This window comes from Theropithecus gelada, chromosome 16 (genome assembly GCF_003255815.1).
Source record: "Theropithecus gelada isolate Dixy chromosome 16, Tgel_1.0, whole genome shotgun sequence".
Classification (NCBI taxonomy): Eukaryota; Metazoa; Chordata; class Mammalia; order Primates; family Cercopithecidae; genus Theropithecus; species Theropithecus gelada.
In genome coordinates this window covers 57,929,516-57,948,407 of record NC_037684.1, presented here as the reverse complement: position 1 = coordinate 57,948,407, position 18,892 = coordinate 57,929,516, and the positions used below count along the sequence as shown (strand labels likewise).

The 18,892-nt window shown below is 49.7% G+C and overlaps 1 protein-coding gene across 2 annotated transcripts in view; it reads left to right on the top strand.

Moving 5' to 3' along the window:
• Positions 1-18,883, top strand: part of PITPNA (phosphatidylinositol transfer protein alpha) — a 44,603-nt gene extending 25,720 nt beyond the window's left edge. For both annotated transcript variants that reach the window (XM_025361006.1, XM_025361005.1), the window contains exons 8-12: positions 1,118-1,195; positions 1,341-1,451; positions 2,246-2,368; positions 15,153-15,220; positions 16,320-18,883. In XM_025361006.1, coding sequence (XP_025216791.1) covers positions 1,118-1,195; positions 1,341-1,451; positions 2,246-2,368; positions 15,153-15,197 — 357 coding nt within the window. In that variant the 3' untranslated portion in view covers positions 15,198-15,220; positions 16,320-18,883. The remainder of the gene's footprint in view (positions 1-1,117; positions 1,196-1,340; positions 1,452-2,245; positions 2,369-15,152; positions 15,221-16,319) is intronic.
• Positions 18,884-18,892: the final 9 nt, after the last annotated feature.

Below are 18,892 nucleotides of genomic sequence, written 5' to 3'. Positions count from 1 at the left end.
CATGTTTGCTCCTGGTATCCCAGGGGTGTGATACGTCTTTCCTGTGGTCGCTCTGCACTTAAGATATTTTGGGGCCGGGCACGGTGGCTCACGCCTGTAGTCCCGGCACTTTGGAAGGCCAAGGTGCCCGATCATCTGAGGTCAGGAGTTCAAGACCAGCCTGGCCAACACGGTGAAGCCTCGTCTCTAATAAAAGTACAAAAATCAGCCTGGCGTGGTGGCGGCGCCTGTAGTCCCAGCTACTCGGGAGGCTGAGGCAGGAGAATGGCATGAACCCGGGAGGCGGAGCTTGCAGTGAGCCGAGATCGCGCCACTCACTCCAGCCTGGGCGACAGAGCGAGACTCCGTCTCAAAAAAAAAAAAAACCTTCTCAGCTTTGGGAAATATTTTATGAGAGAGAGAAATTTATTATCTTTGTTATTTTTGTTAAGTAGATGCTATGAGTTTGTATTTCCCGAGCACACACAGAGGGACAGCTGAAATTTGAACTTCTGTTGTGGTTTAATTAACACAGGAAATTGACTGCATTAGAAATCCGTGAAGTGAGACTCCCCAGTAGTGGACGGGTTCCATACAGTAAATATTTCCAGTACTGACTTTGTGAAACAAGCCAGAGGAGATGGCACTGGGAGAGTTAAGGAAGGACACCTGGTTATTCTGAGTGCTGGCTGTGTTTTAGAGTCACTTGCAGAGATTTAAAAAAACAAAAAACAGATCTGTGCTACCCTCACCTGCAGATATTCTCAGTCACTGGGTTCTAGTTGGAGTGACTCAAAAATCTACATTTTTAAAAAGTCTTCCCTGGTGATTTGGCTGCTCACCCCAGGTTGAAATTCTCTGTCTTCAAGACTGTAAATATGGGCCTGCTCAGACAGTCTGGTGAGACCTTCACACTGGCAAAATGGAAAACAAACCCTGTCAGAGAAAATCACAGAGAACTCTCCTCCGAGGCTAATGTAAACAGTCCTACATCTTGTTTGTAACATTTTCTCATATTTGCTTTGCGCCATCAGCATCAAGATCTGGTATGAAGTGAATGCTAATGAAAAATCTGTTCTCCCCATCTCTCGCTGCCTCTCCCACTCCCCTCCAACCCCACTTCCACAATTTCTCTCAGGATTACAAGGCAGAGGAAGACCCAGCAAAATTTAAATCTATCAAAACAGGCCGAGGACCCTTGGGCCCCAACTGGAAGGTACCATTCACACCCCACTGCCAGGGGGCTGGGCTGCGTGTGGGTGAGCCGTCCCTGCGGAGGAGGGGAATGGCTGGGGTGAGCTGGGACGGCCTGAGGTCTGCCCGTAGTTACTTGCCTACCCGTGGGTATGTTTCTAATGCAGCAAGAACTTGTAAACCAGAAGGACTGCCCGTATATGTGTGCGTACAAACTGGTGACTGTCAAGTTCAAGTGGTGGGGCCTGCAGAACAAAGTGGAAAACTTTATCCATAAGGTAAGTAGCTCGGCTGAGGCCTTCCCAGTGACTGCGTGTGTGCGGTGGGGGGTGTTTGGCCCAACAGAAGATGATGGCCCAGCCCATGTGACCTCATGGCAGGGTTGCCAGCATGAGCACACCTCACAGTTTGGCTTCCCAGATGTGCACTTTCCCTTGCACTTAAGTGTCTTACGGTTTAATGCTGTCCTTCCAGGGGTACCACATGTGACAGGGAAGGAAACCGAGGCCAAAGAAGGCCACAGGAAGGGACTTGCTATGACTGACCTACAAATAAAACTCAGTCTTTCTTTTCTTGCAGCTAAAAGGCAAGAGGTACTGTGAGCCAGATTGGCCAGTGCCCTGAATTACTCTGCTGGGCAGATCTAAGGAGTTTTATAGCCTTTTAATCCTCCGACGTGTTTGAGCCTCACTTGCGCCACATTTCATAGCCGCTGGCCAGTTTTCATCTGGCATTAGACGCCAGAGACAGGAAGAAATGTGGCAGTTGTTTGGGGCCCTTGGCTTGCCTAGGAGTTCATGGGCTGCTGTCTGGCTAGTGCTTTGGGCAGAGGGCCTAGCGTGAGGTAGGCGTCCTTCTTTCTTGGGGGCTCCCTCCTATGTGAAGCCATACCTGTTAGACGCAGGAAGGCAAAGGTCCTTGACCCATGGCTGACCCAGATAACCAGCCGGGCATCACTCCCCCTCCCGTGCCCAGTCTAGTGTGGGCATCTGTGTGGAGGGCATGGGGGGAAGGGCTGTGGCAGCGGCCTTCGCCTCCTGCGTTCTAACGTGTTTCCCTCTTTTCTACATAGCAAGAGAGGCGTCTGTTTACAAACTTCCACAGGCAGCTGTTCTGTTGGCTCGATAAGTGGGTTGACCTGACCATGGACGACATTCGAAGGATGGAAGAAGAGACGAAGAGACAGCTGGATGAAGTAAGTGGAGGCTCTCGATTAGATAAACGCATGAGGATTAAGGAGACTGTTTTGCTGGGCACTTCCCTGAGAGCACCATCCTGTAGTTCTGGGAACACGTCAGTGTCTGCTGCGGGGAAGGTATCCTGCTGGGCAATACGTGGGCACTATATGGAAGAAAACAGCCTGTGCTCTTGAATTGACAATTGAGTTGAAGTCTTGGCGTATTCACAGAGACAAATACGGCAGTATGTGCCGAATGCCAAGTGGGTAACACAGCTGCTACAGCGATGCTTCAGAGCCTGGTGGGGAAGAGCATGCGGGGCTGCAGAGCTGGAGGTGACCCTGGGAGAAGGCAGGCTGGGTGACCCATGAATACCATGCATATTACACAGAGGACAGCCGCAGCGTACGCAGGAGCTGACCGCTGGTGGCTCTCTACGGTCGTTGTGAGCTGTCAGAGCTGGGAGCTTTTGCTTTCCTTTTTTTGGCCTTGGCATGGATCGCAGAAGGGGGACCCAGCGCTCCTCATACCTCCTTTGGAGATGCTGACGCTTCCCTGAGAGGCCCACTCAGAGGAGATAGTCAGTAACATTCAAGCGCTCACTGTGTGCTGTGCACCATTCTCAGGGCTTTTACGTACAACGTCTTGCAGTCTTCACGATACCCCGTGAGGAGGCGCTGCTGCTCTCCCCACCCTCAGATGAGGAAGTGGAGGCTCTGAGAGCTTAATGCTGCTGTGCCCTGGGTCACACTGTCTTGTAGGTGATATGGTCAGAGTAAGAGCTCAGGACTCTCTGACCCCAGAACGACAGCTCTTAATCATCCCCTGTACTCTTCCCTCTAAATGCAATTTTGAGCCCTCCTGCCTCTTGGAGCTAAAAATATAATAAGGCGGGAAGCTCTGTTTCATAAGAACTGCCATCACTTCTCCCTCCTTGCCCCAGGTGGGACTACAGGCGCCCGCCACCATGCCCGGTATAATTTTTTGTATTTCTAGTAGAGACAGGGTTTCACCATGTTAGCCAGGATGATCGCGATCTCCTGACCTCATGATCCACCACCTCGGTCTCCCAAAGTGCTGGGATTACAGGCGTGAGCCACCGCACCCAGCCAATCCTTTTAATTATGATTATTATTATTTTTTGAGACAGGGTCTTGCTCTGTTGCCCAAGCTGGAGTGCAGTGACATTATCACAGCTCACTGCAGCCTCAACCTCATGGACTTAAGCAATCCTCCCACTTCAATCCCCTGAGGAGCTGGGACCGTAGGTGTGTGCCACGACGCTGCCTAATTTTATTTTATTTTATTTTATTATTATTTTTTTTTTTGTGAGACGGAGTCTCGCTCTGTCGCCCAGGCTGGAGTGCAGTGGCCGGATCTCAGCTCACTGCAAGCTCCGCCTCCCGGGTTCCCGCCATTCTCCTGCCTCAGCCTCCCGAGTAGCTGGGACTACAGGCGCCCACAACCGCGCCCGGCTAATTTTTTGTATTTTTAGTAGAGACGAGGTTTCACCGTGGTCTCGATCTCCTGACCTTGTGATCCGCCCGCCTCGGCCTCCCAAAGTGCTGGGATTACAGGCGTGAGCCACCGCGCCCGGCCGACGCTGCCTAATTTTAAAAAATTTTTTGTAGAGACGTGGTCTCACTTTGTTGCCCACGCCGGTCTTGAACTCCTGGGCTTAAGCGATCCTCCCATCTTGGCCTCCCAAAGTGTTGGGATTACAGGTGTGAGCCACTGTGCCCAGCTTGCTCTTGGTTCTGAATTTCTTCACTTTAGATGTTAACTGTTGCTTCTTCCTATGGAAGATTTCGCTCTCTTACCCGCCCACCATTCACACACGCCCCCTCTCCATCCTTCACTATCGCCATATTTGGCTAATTCATTACCTGGTGTTTACATTATGATGATGTCATTCTTTTTCCCAGTGAGCCCTGTAGTCTACTCTGATTTTAATTCCCTTTGTGTACAATTTTTTGTTTTCTAAAAACAAATTAATAATTGCCTCCCTTCTTTTTGCTAGCTTAGTTTTTATGTGTACATTTGACCCTGAAACAACATGGCTTTGAACTGCGCAGGTCCACTTATAGGTGGATTATTGTTTTTTTTTTTTTTTTTTTTGAGACGGAGTCTCGCTCTGTCAACCCAGGCAGGAGTGCAGTGGCCGGATCTCAGCTCACTGCAAGCTCCGCCTCCCGGGTTTACGCCATTCTCCTGCCTCAGCCTCCCGAGTAGCTGGGACTACAGGCGCCCGCCGCCTCGCCCGGCTAGTTTTTTTTGTATTTTTCAGTAGAGACGGGGTTTCACCGTGTTAGCCAGGATGGTCTCGATCTCCTGACCTCGTGATCCACCCGTCTCGGCCTCCCAAAGTGCTGGGATTACAGGCTTGAGCCACCGCGCCCGGCCTATAGGTGGATTATTGTAAACCAAATACAGATCAAAAATATAGTGTTCATGGAATGTGAAGCCCACATACGCAGAAGGCCAACTTTTCATGCGCTGATTCCGCACTTAATCGGGGGACTTGAGTACACACAGATTTTGGTATATGTGGGGCTCCTGGAACTAACCCTTGGCCCCCCAGTATGTTGAAGGACAATGATCTATATCCTTAGGGTTGAGTCTTTACATGGATGGTCTGCTTGGCTGGTGTGTGATATGCACTGCATAATAATGTGGTAGGGTTGCTCCGTTCATTCATTTTGCTCTGACTTGGCGGGCTCTTTATTTATTTTGTTTTTATTTTTTGAGACGGAGTCGTGCTCTGTCGCCCAGGCTGGAGTGCAGTGGCACAATCTTGGCTCACTGCAACCTCTGCCTCCCGGGTGCGAGTGATTCTTCTGCCTCAGCCTCCCGAGTAGCTGGGATTACAGGCGCACACCACCACACCCAGCTAATATTTGTGTTTTTAGTAGAGACGGGGTTTTTACCATGTTGGCCAAGCTGGTCTCAAACTCCTGAGTTCAGGTGATCCGCCGGCCTCAGCCTCCCAAACTGCTGGGGTTAAAGGTGTGAGCCATGGCGCTTGGCCTTGGTGGCCTCTTTAAATCAAAAGATCTCTTCAGTTCTGGAAAATGTTTTTGTATTATTTATGTAATAATTTTCTTTCCTGTTTTGTTTGCTGTCTAGAATTTTTATTAGCCAGACATTGGACCCTGTGAATTGACTTCCCAATTTTTTCTGTTTTTTCTCTCCTTTTTAGTCTGCTTTCTGGGAGTTGTTTTTGTTTGTTTGTTTTTTGTTTTTGAGACAGAGTCTGACTCTGTCGCCCAGGCTGGAATGCAGTGGCATGGTATCAACTCACTGCAACCTCTGCCTCCCAGGTTCAAGTGATTCTCCAGCCTCAGCCTCCCAAGTAGCTAGGACTACAGGCATGCACCACCATACCCAGCTGATTTTTGCCTTTTTAGTAGAGATAGGGTTTTGCTATGTTGGCCAGGCTGGTCTTGAACACCCCCGCTTAGGTGAACCATCCACCTCGGCCTCCCAAAGTGCTGGGATTACAGCCGTGAGCCACTGCACCCGGCCTGCTTTCTGGGAGATTTTTTTCCAATGTTAACTTCTCTCTTTCCTTTATTTTTTTTTAAGCATTTATTCTGTGTTCTTTATTTTTTTTTTTTGAGACTGAGTCTGGCTCTGTCGCCCAGGCTGGAGTGCGGTGGCCGGATCTCAGCTCACTGCAAGCTCCGCCTCCCGGGTTCACGCCATTCTCCTGCCTCAGCCTCCCGAGTAGCTGGGACCACAGGCGCCGCCACCTCCCACGGCTAGTTCTTGTATTTTTTTGTATTTTTTAGTAGAGACGGGGTTTCACCGTGTTAGCCAGGATGGTCTCGATCTCCTGACCTCGTGATCCGCCCGTCTCGGCCTCCCAAAGTGCTGGGATTACAGGCTTGAGCCACCGCGCCCGGCCTCTGTGTTCTTTATTAATACATCTTTTCTCCTTTCTCTTCCTTTTCTGAAGCAGCAGTGTTGGATTCTGTTTCATGTGAGGGGCTTTCCTCAAATCAGTGGGTGGGCTTCACTGCAGGGTACTGGGTAGTTACAGTGGGCGGGGGAACCTCTGCCTCAGTGTACTCTGTAGTTACAGTGGGGGGAACCTCTACATCAGGGCATTCGGTACAGTGAGGGAACCTCTACATCAGGGTACTCGGTAGTCACAGTGGGTGGGGGAACCTCTATCTCAGGGTACTCGGTAGTCACAGTGGGTGGGGGAACCTCTATCTCAGCGCACTCGGTAGTCACAGTGGGCGGGGGAACCTCTACCTCAGGGTACTCGGTAGTTACAGTGGGCGGGGGAACCTCTAGCTCAGGACTTGGAGTCTTTTTTTCATGGAGGCTTCTCACTTTCCCTAGAGAGGGCTCCCCCGTTCTCTTGCTGGGGGAGACAGGCAGGCAGCCGGCATTCTGGAGGCCACACTGGGGAAGGGTCTCAGTGGGCTCATTGTGCCATTGGTTGGCTTTAACTTTAATCCCCTCATATTCTGCCTGTTGCCCGCCTTCCCGCTAGCAGCACCTGGGGTCCTGACGTCAGGGTTCTCTCAGTGCTTGAGACTGAACCTCCTGGCTTTTGCTGTGAAGGGAAGCAGAGTGGTTGCTTGACTTCCAGAGCAGGAGAAGAGAACACCAGGTCCTAACCATTCTCCATGTGGACTTTCAAACAAGTCACCAGTTTTCAGCCACACCTGGTATTCCCACCTGCAGCGGGACCTGGTGCTTCCGTACCTGAGCCTTTGCAGAACCTGCAGCGCCTTCTCGGCTTCCCATTCTCCAGGCATTTAAGTTAAGCTTCTGCTGCTCTGCAAATTAGCTACTGACTCTTCTGTCCTTTTTCTATCTCCCAGAAGGTTGTTAACTGGCTCTTACCTGCTGTGGTGTCCTCTGTTCTTGTTGCCTTCATAGTTTTTATCTTTTTAAATTCCTTTACTGTCATGTCATAGGGTTTGGGGGAGGAATAGAGATAGATGCCTGTCTTCCGTGGGCCATGATTAACTGCACATTTGCAATAGGAATTATGACTGTTAGTCTTTACGGCAATACACAGTCGTCTAGTGCAGGCAGATTCTGTTTGTGAGTGATGAAGGGTCACTGTAAGGCCACAGCCACCACTGCTGTAACTCTAGTCCCTGTGTGGTGGACCCACCATTCTTGAATGAGGCTTAAAGATTTGGGAAGCAAGGGATCAAGAGATTAGTTCTTTGCCCTAAAAAGAAAAAATTTCTGGAACTAATGTGCCTGTAGGAAAGCAGTTTCTGTCTCTCTCTCTTTCTCCCCACCTTGCCTTTTTTCTCCCTTTCCCAAGCTCTTGCTCTCTTCAGAGGCCCATATTCTGAAAACTGGAAGGAGGTATCTTAAAGGTCATTTGGTCCAATGATATGTTCCGTGCTTGAGTCCTCTCTGCAGCTTCCCCACCAGCCTATGCGTGATTACTGCCTGTAATGGGGAACTCACTGTCTCCCAAATATGGTAGTAATAAAAATGTATTAGTAATAGAGGCTAACATGTATTGAGGACTTCCTGTGTGCCTATCATGTATGCTAAGAGGTTCACATGTATTACATCACCCAATTTTCATGGCAACCTATACACAGGTATTAGTTTCATTTTATAGATAAAGAAACTGTGGCTCACAGAAATTAAGGACATTTTATAATTCACTGAACAAGAACCTCTTGGGCCCTTGGCCATTAACTCTTTTTTTTTTTTTTTTTTTTTTGAGACGGAGTCTCGCTCTGTCACCCAGGCTGGAGTGCAGTGGCCGGATCTCAGCTCACTGCAAGCTCCGCCTCCCGGGTTCACGCCATTCTCCTGCCTCAGCCTCCCGAGTAGCTGGGACTACAGGCGCCGCCACCTCGCCCGGCTAGTTTTTTGTATTTTTTAGTAGAGACGGGATTTCACCGTGTTAGCCAGGATGGTCTCGATCTCCTGACCTCGTGATCCGCCCGTCTCGGCCTCCCAAAGTGCTGGGATTACAGGCTTGAGCCACCGCGCCCGGCCGGCCATTAACTCTTTAGATAATGAGACTCAGAAAAGAGAATTCACTTAAAAATTTTTAAGAAAACTTGTTTTTTTTTTCTTTTGAAACAGAGTCTCGCTCTGTCACCCAGGCTGGAGTGCAGTGGTGCGATCTTGCTTACTGCAGCCTCTGCCTCCCTGGTTCAGGCAATTCTCATGCCACAGCCTCCCGAGTAGCTGGGACTACAAGTGCACGCCACCACGCCCGGCTAATTTTTGTATTTTTAGTAGAGACAGGGTTTCACCATGTTGCCTGGGCTGGTCTCGAACTCCTGAGCTCAGGTGCTCCGCCCGTCTCAGCCTCCCAAGGTGCTAGGATTACAGGTGTGAGCCATCGTGCCCAGCCAAGAACCTAAAACTTCCTTTTTTTTTTTTTTTTTTGAGACAGAACCTCGGTCTGTTGCCCAGGCTGGAGTGGAGTGGCACCAGGCTGGAGTGCACTGGCACAATCTCGGCTCACTGCAACCTCCACCTCCCAGGTGCTAGCAATTCTCCTGCCTCAGCCTCCCAAGTAGCTAGGATTACAGGCACACGCTGCCACGCCTGGCTAATTTTTTGTATTTTAGTAGAGACGGGTTTCACCGTGGTGCCCAGACTGGTCTCGAACTCCTGAGCTCAGGCAGTCCACCTGCCTCGGCCTTCCGAAGTGTTAGGATTACAGGTGTGAGCCACTGCGCCCAGCCTCTAAAACTTTCATAGGAGCTGCAGAGGCTGCAGGATCCCTGTATGTGAAGGATGACACTGCCCTCATGGAGTCTCTTTTTGTTTTTGAGACGGAGTCTTGCTTTGTCACCCACGCTGGAGTGTAGTGGTGCAGTCTCAGCTCACTGCAAGCTCCACATCCCAGGTTCAAGGGATTCTCCTGCCTCAGCCTCCCGAGTAGCTGGGATTACAGGTGCGCGCCACCACGCCTGGCTAATTTTTGTATTTTTACTAGAGACGAAGTTTCACCATGTTGGCCAGGACGGTCTTGAACTCCTAACCTCAGGTGATCTGCCTGCCTCAGCCTCCCAAAATGCTGGGATGACAGGTGTGAGCCACCGCACCCAGCCCCTCATGGAGTCTTAATTCCCTCCAACCTCCTAGCAGTGATGGCAGACCATCTGGAACATCAGCCAACATCCCCAATTATGGGAATAGCTTTGTTTTCTTTTTTTTTTTTTTAAAAAAAAGAAAAAAACAGAGAGATAGTCTCGCTCTGTGGCCTAGGCTAGAGTGTAGTGCTGTGATCATAGCTCACTGCAGCCTTCAACTTCTGGGCTCAAGTGATCCTCCCACGTTAAGCTCCTAAGTAGCTAGGACTTCAGGTGCCCACCACTCCACCTGATTTTTTTATTTTCATAGAGACAAGATCTCAATATGTTGCTCAGGCTGATCTTGAATTACTGGTCTCAAATGATCCTCCCACCTTGGTTTCCCAAAGTGCTGGGATTACCATCATGAGCCACTATTCCTGGCCCTGTTTGCTTTTTAAATACAGTTTAGGCTGGGCATGGCGGCTCAAGCCTGTAATTCCAGCACTTTGGGAGGCCGAGGCGGGCTGATACCTGAGGTCAGGAATTCAAGACCAGCCTGGCCAACATGGAGAAACCCCGTCTCTGCTAAAAATACAAAAATCAGCCAGGTGTGGTGGCAGGCTCCTGTAATCTTAGCTTCTCAGGAGGCTGAGACAGGAGAATCGCTTGAACCCAGGAGGCGGAAATTGTAGTGAGCCAAGATCACGCCGTTGCACTCCAGCCTGGGTGACAGAATAAGACAGGGTCTCACAGTGTTGCCTAGGCTGGAGTATGGCAGCCTGAAATGCTTGGATTCAAGTGATACACCCACCTCAGCCTCCCAGGTAGCTGGGACTACAGGTGCAGGCCACCACGCCTACCTCATTTTTTAAATTTTTAAAATTTTTGTAGAGACAGGATCTTGCTATGTTGTCCAGGCTGGTCTCAAACTCCCAGCCACAAGTGATGCTTCCACCTCAGCCTCCCAGAGTGTTGGGATTGTAGGCGTGGGCCAACACACCTAGCCAGCTTCATTTCTGCACCAAACCTTTTATTTTGAAATGATTGAGATTCACTTGCAGTTATAAAAAATAATGTGGAAAGATCTACGTACCCTTTACCCAGTTTTTGCCAATGGTAACATCTTTCAAAACAATAGTACAGTTTTGTAGAACGTCTTTCAATGTGGATGTGTTGATGTTTCTGCACAATTAGACCCACTGGTGTATCTGAAGCCAAACGTCACAGACTGTGTTCTTTTCATCCTGTTCTGTGTCTTTCCGTCCAGTTACCAGTGAGGTTACTGCTGTCCCCTTGAAGCACAAGGGATTCTGGGTTTGTCTCGTTTTTTCATGACCCAGCTCTGTAACTGGCCACATCTTCCAGGAGCCCGGCTTCCGTATAGTGGAGAGGGGTGTTTGGAAATGGGATCTGGGTGCTGGGTGTGCCTATTTCCACTGGGGTAGTGCAGCTCCCAGCCAGAGCTTCTCATAGGATAGAGCTAGGGGACTTGTACATCTATAGTTATTTCCATATCTGCATCATATATCATGTTCACACAAATGCATCTAATTCCAATCTAATAGCACAGGGTTGTCTTTTAAAAATATGACAAGCTGGCCATGTGTGGTGGCTCACACCTGTAATCCCAGCACTTTGGGAGGCCAAGGCAGACGGATCACCTGAGGTTGGGAGTTCAAGACCAGCCTGGCCAACATGGAGAAACCCCGTCTCTACTAAAAATAGAAAATTAGCCAGGCGTGGTAGCGCATGCCTGTAATCCCAGCTACTTGGGAGGCTGAGGCAGGAGAATCGCTTGAACCTGGGAGGTGGGGGGTGCAGTGAGCTGAGATCACACCACTGCACTCTATCCTGGGTGACAGAGCGACAGAGTGAGATCCTGTCTCAAAAAATATATATATTTTCCAGTGGAGAACTACTGCCAGAGATAGAATCTCCACAAAATGTGGCAGTATTAAACTTTCAGTGACTAGAACACAATTCTGAAGTGGGCTATGGCTTAAAATTCCAGGTTCTTCAGAGCTTCTATACAACATCTCCTTTGCTACAGGACAGTGTCTGGAACAAAAGAGTAACATAAATAACATTTGAAACAGGGTCTCAAATAATTTTTTATTGGCCGGGCGCGGTGGCTCACATTTGTAATCCCAGCACTTTGGGAGGCCGAGGCAGGCGGATCACAAGGTTAGACATTCGAGACCAGCCTGACCAACATGGTGAAACCCCGTCTCTACTAAAAATATAAAAATTAGCCAGGCGTGGTGGCGCTCGCCTGTAATCCCAGCTACTCGGGAGGCTGAGGCAGGAGAATCACTTGAACCCAGGAGGCAGAGGTTGCAGTGAGCTGAGATCACACTACTGCACTCCAGCCTGGGCAACAGAGCGAGACTGTCTCAAAAATAACAATAATAATAATGTTTTATTATATAACATAAATAACATTTGGAACAGCATCTCAAATAATTTTTTATCTCTACAATAGGTCCCAAATACTGAATGCATACTCCACGTCAAGCAGTGTGCTATGCTAAGGACCTGAAATTTTTGTTTTGTTCTTTTTTGAGATGGAGTCTCACCCTGTCGCCCAGGCTGGAGTGCAATGGTGCAATCTCAGCTCACTGCAACCTCCGCCTCCCGGGTTCAAACGATTCTCCTGCCTCAGCCTCCCAAGTAGCTGGGATTACAGGCGCCTGCCACAATGCCCAGATAATTTTTTTTGTATTTTTAGTAGAGACGAGGTTTCACCACGCTAACCAGGCTGGTCTTGAACTCCTGACTGCAATCAGCCGAAGATCTTTTTTTTTTTTTTTTTTCAGATGGAGTCTGCCTCTGTCACCCAGGCTGGAGTGCAGTGGCGCGATCTCGGCTCACTGCAAGCTCCGCCTCCCGGGTTTACGCCATTCTCCTGCCTCAGCCTCCCGAGTAGCTGGGACTACAGGCGCCCGCCACCTCGCCCGGCTAGTTTTTCGTATTTTTTAGTAGAGACGGGGTTTCACCGTGTTAGCCAGGATGGTCTCGATCTCCTGACCTCGTGATCCGCCCGTCTCGGCCTCCCAAAGTGCTGGGATTACAGGCTTGAGCCACCGCGCCCGGCCTGAAGATCTTAATCTTCATCACAACCCCATGTACTTTTATCTCTATTTTATTATTATGGAAATTGGGGCTTAGGCCAGACACAGTGGCTCAAACCTGTAATCCGAGCACTTTGGGAGGCTGAGGTGGGCGGACTGCTCGAGTCCAGGAGTGTGAGACTAGCGTGGGCAACATGGTGAAACTCCATCTCTACAAAAAATACAAAAATTAGCCTGGCATGGTGATCCCATCACTGCACTCCAGCCCGAGTGACACAGTAAGACCCTGTCTCCAAAAAAAAAAAAAAAAAAGACCGGGCGTAGGGGCTCACGCCTGTAATCCCAGCACTTTGGGAGGCCGAGGTTGGCATATCACAAGGTCAGGAGATCAAGACCATCCTGGCTAACATGGTGAAACCCCGTCTCTACTAAAAATACAAAAAGTTAGCCAGGCGTGGTGGTGGGCGCCTATAGTCCCAGCTACTTTGGGAGGCTGAGGCAGGAGAATGGCGTGAATCCAGGAGGCGGAGCTTGCAGTGAGCCAAGATCACACCACTGCACTCCAGCCTGGGCGACAGAGCAAGACTCCGTCTCAAAAAAAAAGAAAAAGAAAAAGAAAAAAACTGAGGCTTAGAGAGCAGTGCAGTAACTTACAATTAGTGATAGAGTCAGAATACAATCCAGGCCAGGCGCAGTGGCTCACACCTGTAATCCCAGCACTTTGGGAGGCCGAGGCAGGAGGAATACTTACGCCCAGGGTTTCGAGACCAGCCTGGGCAACACAATGAGACCCTGTCCTCACACACACCAAAAAAATAAAAATTAAAAATCAGCCAGGCAGCCGGGCGCAGTGGCTCATGCCTGTAATCCCAGCACTTTGGGAGGCCGAGGCAGGCGGATGACGAGGTCAGGAGATTGAGATCATCCTGACCAACATGGTGAAACCCCGTCTCTACTAAAATACAAAAAAAAAATTAGCCGGGCGTGGTGGTGTGTGCCTATAGTCCCAGCTGCTGGGGAGGCTGAGGCAGGGGAATCGCTTGAACCCGGGAGGCAGAGATTGTGGTGAGCTGAGATCACACCACTGCTCTCCAGCCTGGCAACAGAATGAGACTGTGTCTCAAAAAAAAAAAAAAAAATCAGCCGAGCATGGTGGCACATGCCTATAGTCCCAGCTTCTTGGGATGCTGAGGCAGGAGGATCACTTGAGCCAGGGGGGTCGAGGCTGTCATGAGCCGTGATTGCGCCACTGCACTCCATCCTGGGCAACAGAGCCAGACCCTGTCTCAAACCAAACAGAATATAGTCCAGGGAGTTTGATTCTAGGGGCTGTGCTCTTAGGTGCTCAAAATTTGTTGAACATTATAAAGAACAAAAGTTGAGCAGAAAACTAATGGATAGTGAAGAAATACTTATGTTACTGACATTCTTCACATAGGATAGAGTTTTCACGTCAGAACTTATTTTAGGGAGATCACGTCTACAGCATCCCCAGTAAGTGATGTCTGCTTCTGCCTGGAAGGTGCCAGTGACAGGGACCACTCGGTGCTTCCAGAGAAGCCCCCATCCCGTTTTCCAGCAGCCTCGCACGTCTGTGGATCTGAGACCTGCCCCTGCACTTTCCACCTCTGCATCCTTGTGCCTAGTTCTGACACCACATTGTGCCCACCTTTAAACAGGTCAGGAAAGGGAAGTTCTGTTCCTCTGCGAGGAGCGCTCCTCTCCTGGAGAACCACGGGATTTTCTCCCTCTTTTCTTTCAGGTTTCGTCTCAAACCTCGCTTACAGGCTTCCGTAACTACCTAAAATAGCACTTACCCACGGTCGGTCTCTATCCGAGGAGCCCATAGTCCCAGCTGATAGATGAATGTTTGTTCTCTGCCCACCCTGCCCCAGAATATGAGCTCCTTGAGGAGAGAACTGATCTGTTTAGTTCACAGCTAAAGATCCCCAGCTCTGGAAGTTCCTTGCACTAAAGAGATGCCTCACTGAGGCTGCATGCGGTGGCTCACGCCTGTAATCCAAGCACTTTGGGAGGCTGAGGCAGGCGGATCACTTGAGGTCAGGAGTTCAAGATCAGCCTGGCCAACATGGTGAAACCCCGTCTCCACCAAAAATACAAAAATTAGCTGGGCGTGGTGGGGCACACCTGTAATCCCAGCTACTCGGGAGGCTGAGGTAGGAGAATCGCTTGAATCTGGGAGGCAGAGGTTGTAGTGAGCCAACATTGCGCCACTGCACTCCAGACTGGGCAACAGAGCAAGACTCCTCACACACACACACAAAAAGATGTTTCGTAAGTATTTGTTGAATGAATAAGTGAATGAAACAGAGAGGGGCAAAGTGTGGCTCACACCTGTGCTGTAATCCCAGCACTTTGGGAGGTTGAGGCAGAGGATTGCATGAGGCCAGGAGTCCAAGACCAGCGTGGTAAACATAGGAAGACCCTCACACACACACACCTGTCTACCAAAAAAAAAAAGTGCTTCAAACACCGTGACACAAGGAAGAGAACTAGAAATCATGGATAGTGAGGCCAGTGACAGACTGGAAATGTATGGCTTCAAGTCCATACATAGAATTCTGTCCTTCAGTGTCTTGCTTTGTACACAAAATATGACCCACCCCACTGATGGGCAGGACTGAGAAGGCGGGAGTTCCATCAGCAGCAGGAGCCTTCCATTTTTCCTGCTTTTTCTTTTCCAGATGAGACAAAAGGACCCAGTGAAAGGAATGACAGCAGATGACTAAAGCCACCCTTCCCCCTCTGCACTGTACGTACCACATTTCTCACTGCGCGTGCCACATTTCTCACTGTGCGCGCCACATTTCTCACTGTGCGTGCCACATTTCCCACTGTGCGTGTCACAGACGCTAAAATCAGTTTGGGTTTCGAGGCCTCAGCAGCTCACTATGGAGTCAGAAAACCTATTCCTCCTTCCCTCTAGTCATGATGGTTGCCATGCTCAACAGCTCTCTGCTTCCTCTAGAAGAGATTATGGCTATTGGGACATTTCAGGGACGTTTTCCAAAGAACCACCCAGATAGAGACATGGACAGGGAGGGTGGTGGACATAGCAGGGAAGTTCATCTGCTGCTAATCACTCTTCCCCTCGGCACCTTGATCCATCTCAAGTTGCAGCTGTCATGCTGGGCCCTCCTGGCCCTCCCATGCCAGCGCCAGTTCCTAGCTCCCAAAAGCTGCCATTACCTGCCCTTCCCCCTTGGAAAACTTGCTGGCCAGACAGCTTTTGTTAGAACCCGCTGTTGTGTCTGGTTTTTCATTTCCTTCCTCTTTATACCCCCGATCCCACACTAAGCTGCCCTCATCAGAGGTGGCATCTTTCAGATGCTGGGAGGGTGTTTCTGCCCAGGTCACAGGGCCAGAGTGGGGGCCCCTTGTTTCATGCTGTCACTCTGCCCCAAGCCTCTTCCTTCCATTAGCTCTCAGTGCTGGTTTCCCAGGGCCCTGTACACCACCCGAGTCATGGGATTCCAGCAGCTCACAGCAGTCTAATCATTGAATGAAAAACCTGGCTCTGCTCCCAATTAGGCTCAAAGAGAAAATCATTTTCGCAAATAAAAACTGGCCTCTTAACACTAAGAGGGTAAGGAGGGCCAGGGTCTCACCAGCAGTGATGCCAGGCCCTGCTTACTCTCCCTGCCCCATGTTCCTAAAGCAGCTTCTGGGGGACAGGAGGGTGGAATTAGGTGGACTGCTGTGATGCCAGCTTCTCAATCACTGCTCGGGCCTCAGTGCCCTCCCCACTCCCTTCCCCACCCACCCACTGGCATCCCTCCTCCTTTTCAGGATGATTTACAGTGTTTCTGTTTTCTCCTCTTGCTTCCTTAATACTTTTATTTTTCTTCCAGTTTTGCAAGACAGTGGTCAACAGGAAGGCCCAGCAGCTCCATCCTCCCAAGTGACAGGCCATCTTCGGACGCAGCCGTTCTGTGCCCATTCTTCAGGCAACTTTCGATCCCTTACTGTAGCTAATTCTAGATGCCCTTTAATATTGTGAACAAATAGACCGTCTGATGTTACAGAGCCCGCGTGTGCAGGAGCCTGCTCCTCTGATACGTGGCGTGTAGGCTGCTGTATTTACAGCTCCTCCGTCTCTCTCCATTGTGTTCTGACCCATTTCTGTGTGTGCCCCCGGCCTTTATTTCCAAGTGACATTTTCAGTCTTTCAAATAGCTGCCTTTTGTGATGTGGTGATTTAAATGATTTAAGTTCATTTGTTCTCAACCTTGGATAAACTGAGGTATTTTGCTTCCTGGGCAGATCTTTGCAATTTTGAGTGCTCATGTGGGGAGAGGGGATGAGCTAAAGATACAGTGTTTTCCCCCCCCCCCCCCCCCCCTTCCACAAAGTAGCAATGTGGTTTTGCAGCTCTGACTTCTGCTCCCAGTAACCCATCGTTAGGGCGCTCTAGCACTATGGAGGTACCCAAGGCCCAGCCAGTCTCTATTTAAGAAAATTTAACAAATATGAATAACTGCCCCAATCACTGAATCTCTAGTTACTGTTCTTAGAAACACCTGTGGCTTCTTGGCCCTCCTGTTGCCCACTCTGAATCTCTCTGCAGAACCTACAAAATCACCCCCAGTCAACTCTCCACTTGGAGGGAATTCTCCTAGAATGTGGCCCCTAGAATTGAGTCGCCCCCTAGATGCCAACTGTCCGACCCCGAGGAGCTCTGTACGTCCCCGCTCCTCCTCTTCCCTTTGGGGCTGGTGCTGCCACTCAGCAATAATCCTCTTTTCTCTGTGCTTTCTTAGGTCCCTGTCCTCTGTCTTTGAGGCTGGTTAGGACACAAGAGTCCTGATCTTTCATGCTGCACAATATGAGCATGCAAAAAGCTTTTTCCAGCAGAACATGTTCCCTCGTCTCCAGTTGCCGGAAAGGAATTTGGGGATCAAGAACTTAGCCCGTCCTACCCCCATGTTGAGTTCTGTCCTGGAAAATCCAAAGCAAGTAGTGATCATAGTACAGAACCCGACCAAAGTAGGCTGGTGAGGAAGTCCAGGCTCCAGGGGAATAGATGCTGCCCAGTGTTCACAGCTTCCTACAACTTGGCAGAGCCTGAGTTTGCCTCTTAGTGGGAGAATCTGAGAGAGCTGTAGTGTCACCTGACAGTCCCCAAACCTTGTGAAGCACGCTGGCCTAAGTGTGCCATGATCCCAGCCCACGCTAGCCTGGGTGCATCTGCTAATGAGAGACCAAATCTTTGGGAAGCAAGAAGTGGGTGGGAGAATGTATCCTGTTTTTGTCAGTTTGTTTGCCTTACTCATTTCTAAGTGCAATAAGGGAGTGTCTCACAGGATTGCACCTGTGCCATCCTGATGGACGCTTCCCTGTGGCCCTCCTGGGGCAAGGGTGGACAGACTCAGACCCCCAGCATGGTTAGCTCTGACCTTCATGAGGTCCCTTTGGAACCAGATGTCTTGTTACAGACACCTTCCTCTGTGTGAGTCTCCTCACCTTGAGGGGTCTTTAATAATGCATCTGGGTAGCATCTCAACTGCTGGTAGCATTTATCTGACTTGGAAAGTTGGAGAAGAGGCATTCCTACTGGAGAAAAATATAAATGTTTTCCTGTAAGCTCTGTATTAGCTATTAATTATATTTGTACTTAAAGATGTCCCTTCTTCATTCATCAACTAGGGGAAGTCCAGATGTGGGTTATCTCGAAACAGACAAACTAACATTCTAGGCAGACAGTTGTTTATGTGGTCTGAGGGTCAGCAGCTGTTAGTCTCCTACTTTTGGTTCTTGAGACCGACACATATCACTTTAGCCCTAACGAGGGCTCCTCCCACCTCCACCTGTTGCCCCAGTTGAAAAGCATCCATTATGAGCTAAGGTCAGCCTGGATCTGGAACTCCAGCCCATATAAACAAAGAAGGATGTCCCTGGTCTGTTCCATCCCCATGGATGGTGTTGCTGCTGGGCAACAGTGTTGGCTTCTTTTAAGTACCCCCTTTCCTCGTCAACGCCCGCCCCCCCCGGCCCCAAACTGACTAGCACTCAGAGGGACTTATGATAAAGGCTCAGCTCCAGGGGTAGTACCTGAGTGTGTCCCATGCCACTTCAGACCAGCTGCTTCCATTAGAATTCCAGGGTCACAGCCCCAACAGAAGCAGCAGTGCCTCTGTAGGAGGGGTGCTGGGCTCTGGCCTTCTCATGCAGAGAGGTCTGGGACAGGGTCAGTATCGTGGGCATGTGTATAGCTTCCCAAGTTCTCCTTTTACAGTCCCTGCTGGGACTCCCTGACTTACTTTGGTTGGTTCCTAGTGCTACTTCTTTTACAAACTACACTTTGTAGAATTGATTAGATTACCTTGTTTATTTAATGTGAGTTTGTGCCTTTTTGTCTCAATCTTCCAATACAGGTATATTGAGAAAAAAGCAGTCTAATAAAATCCTAGACAGAGCTTTCTGG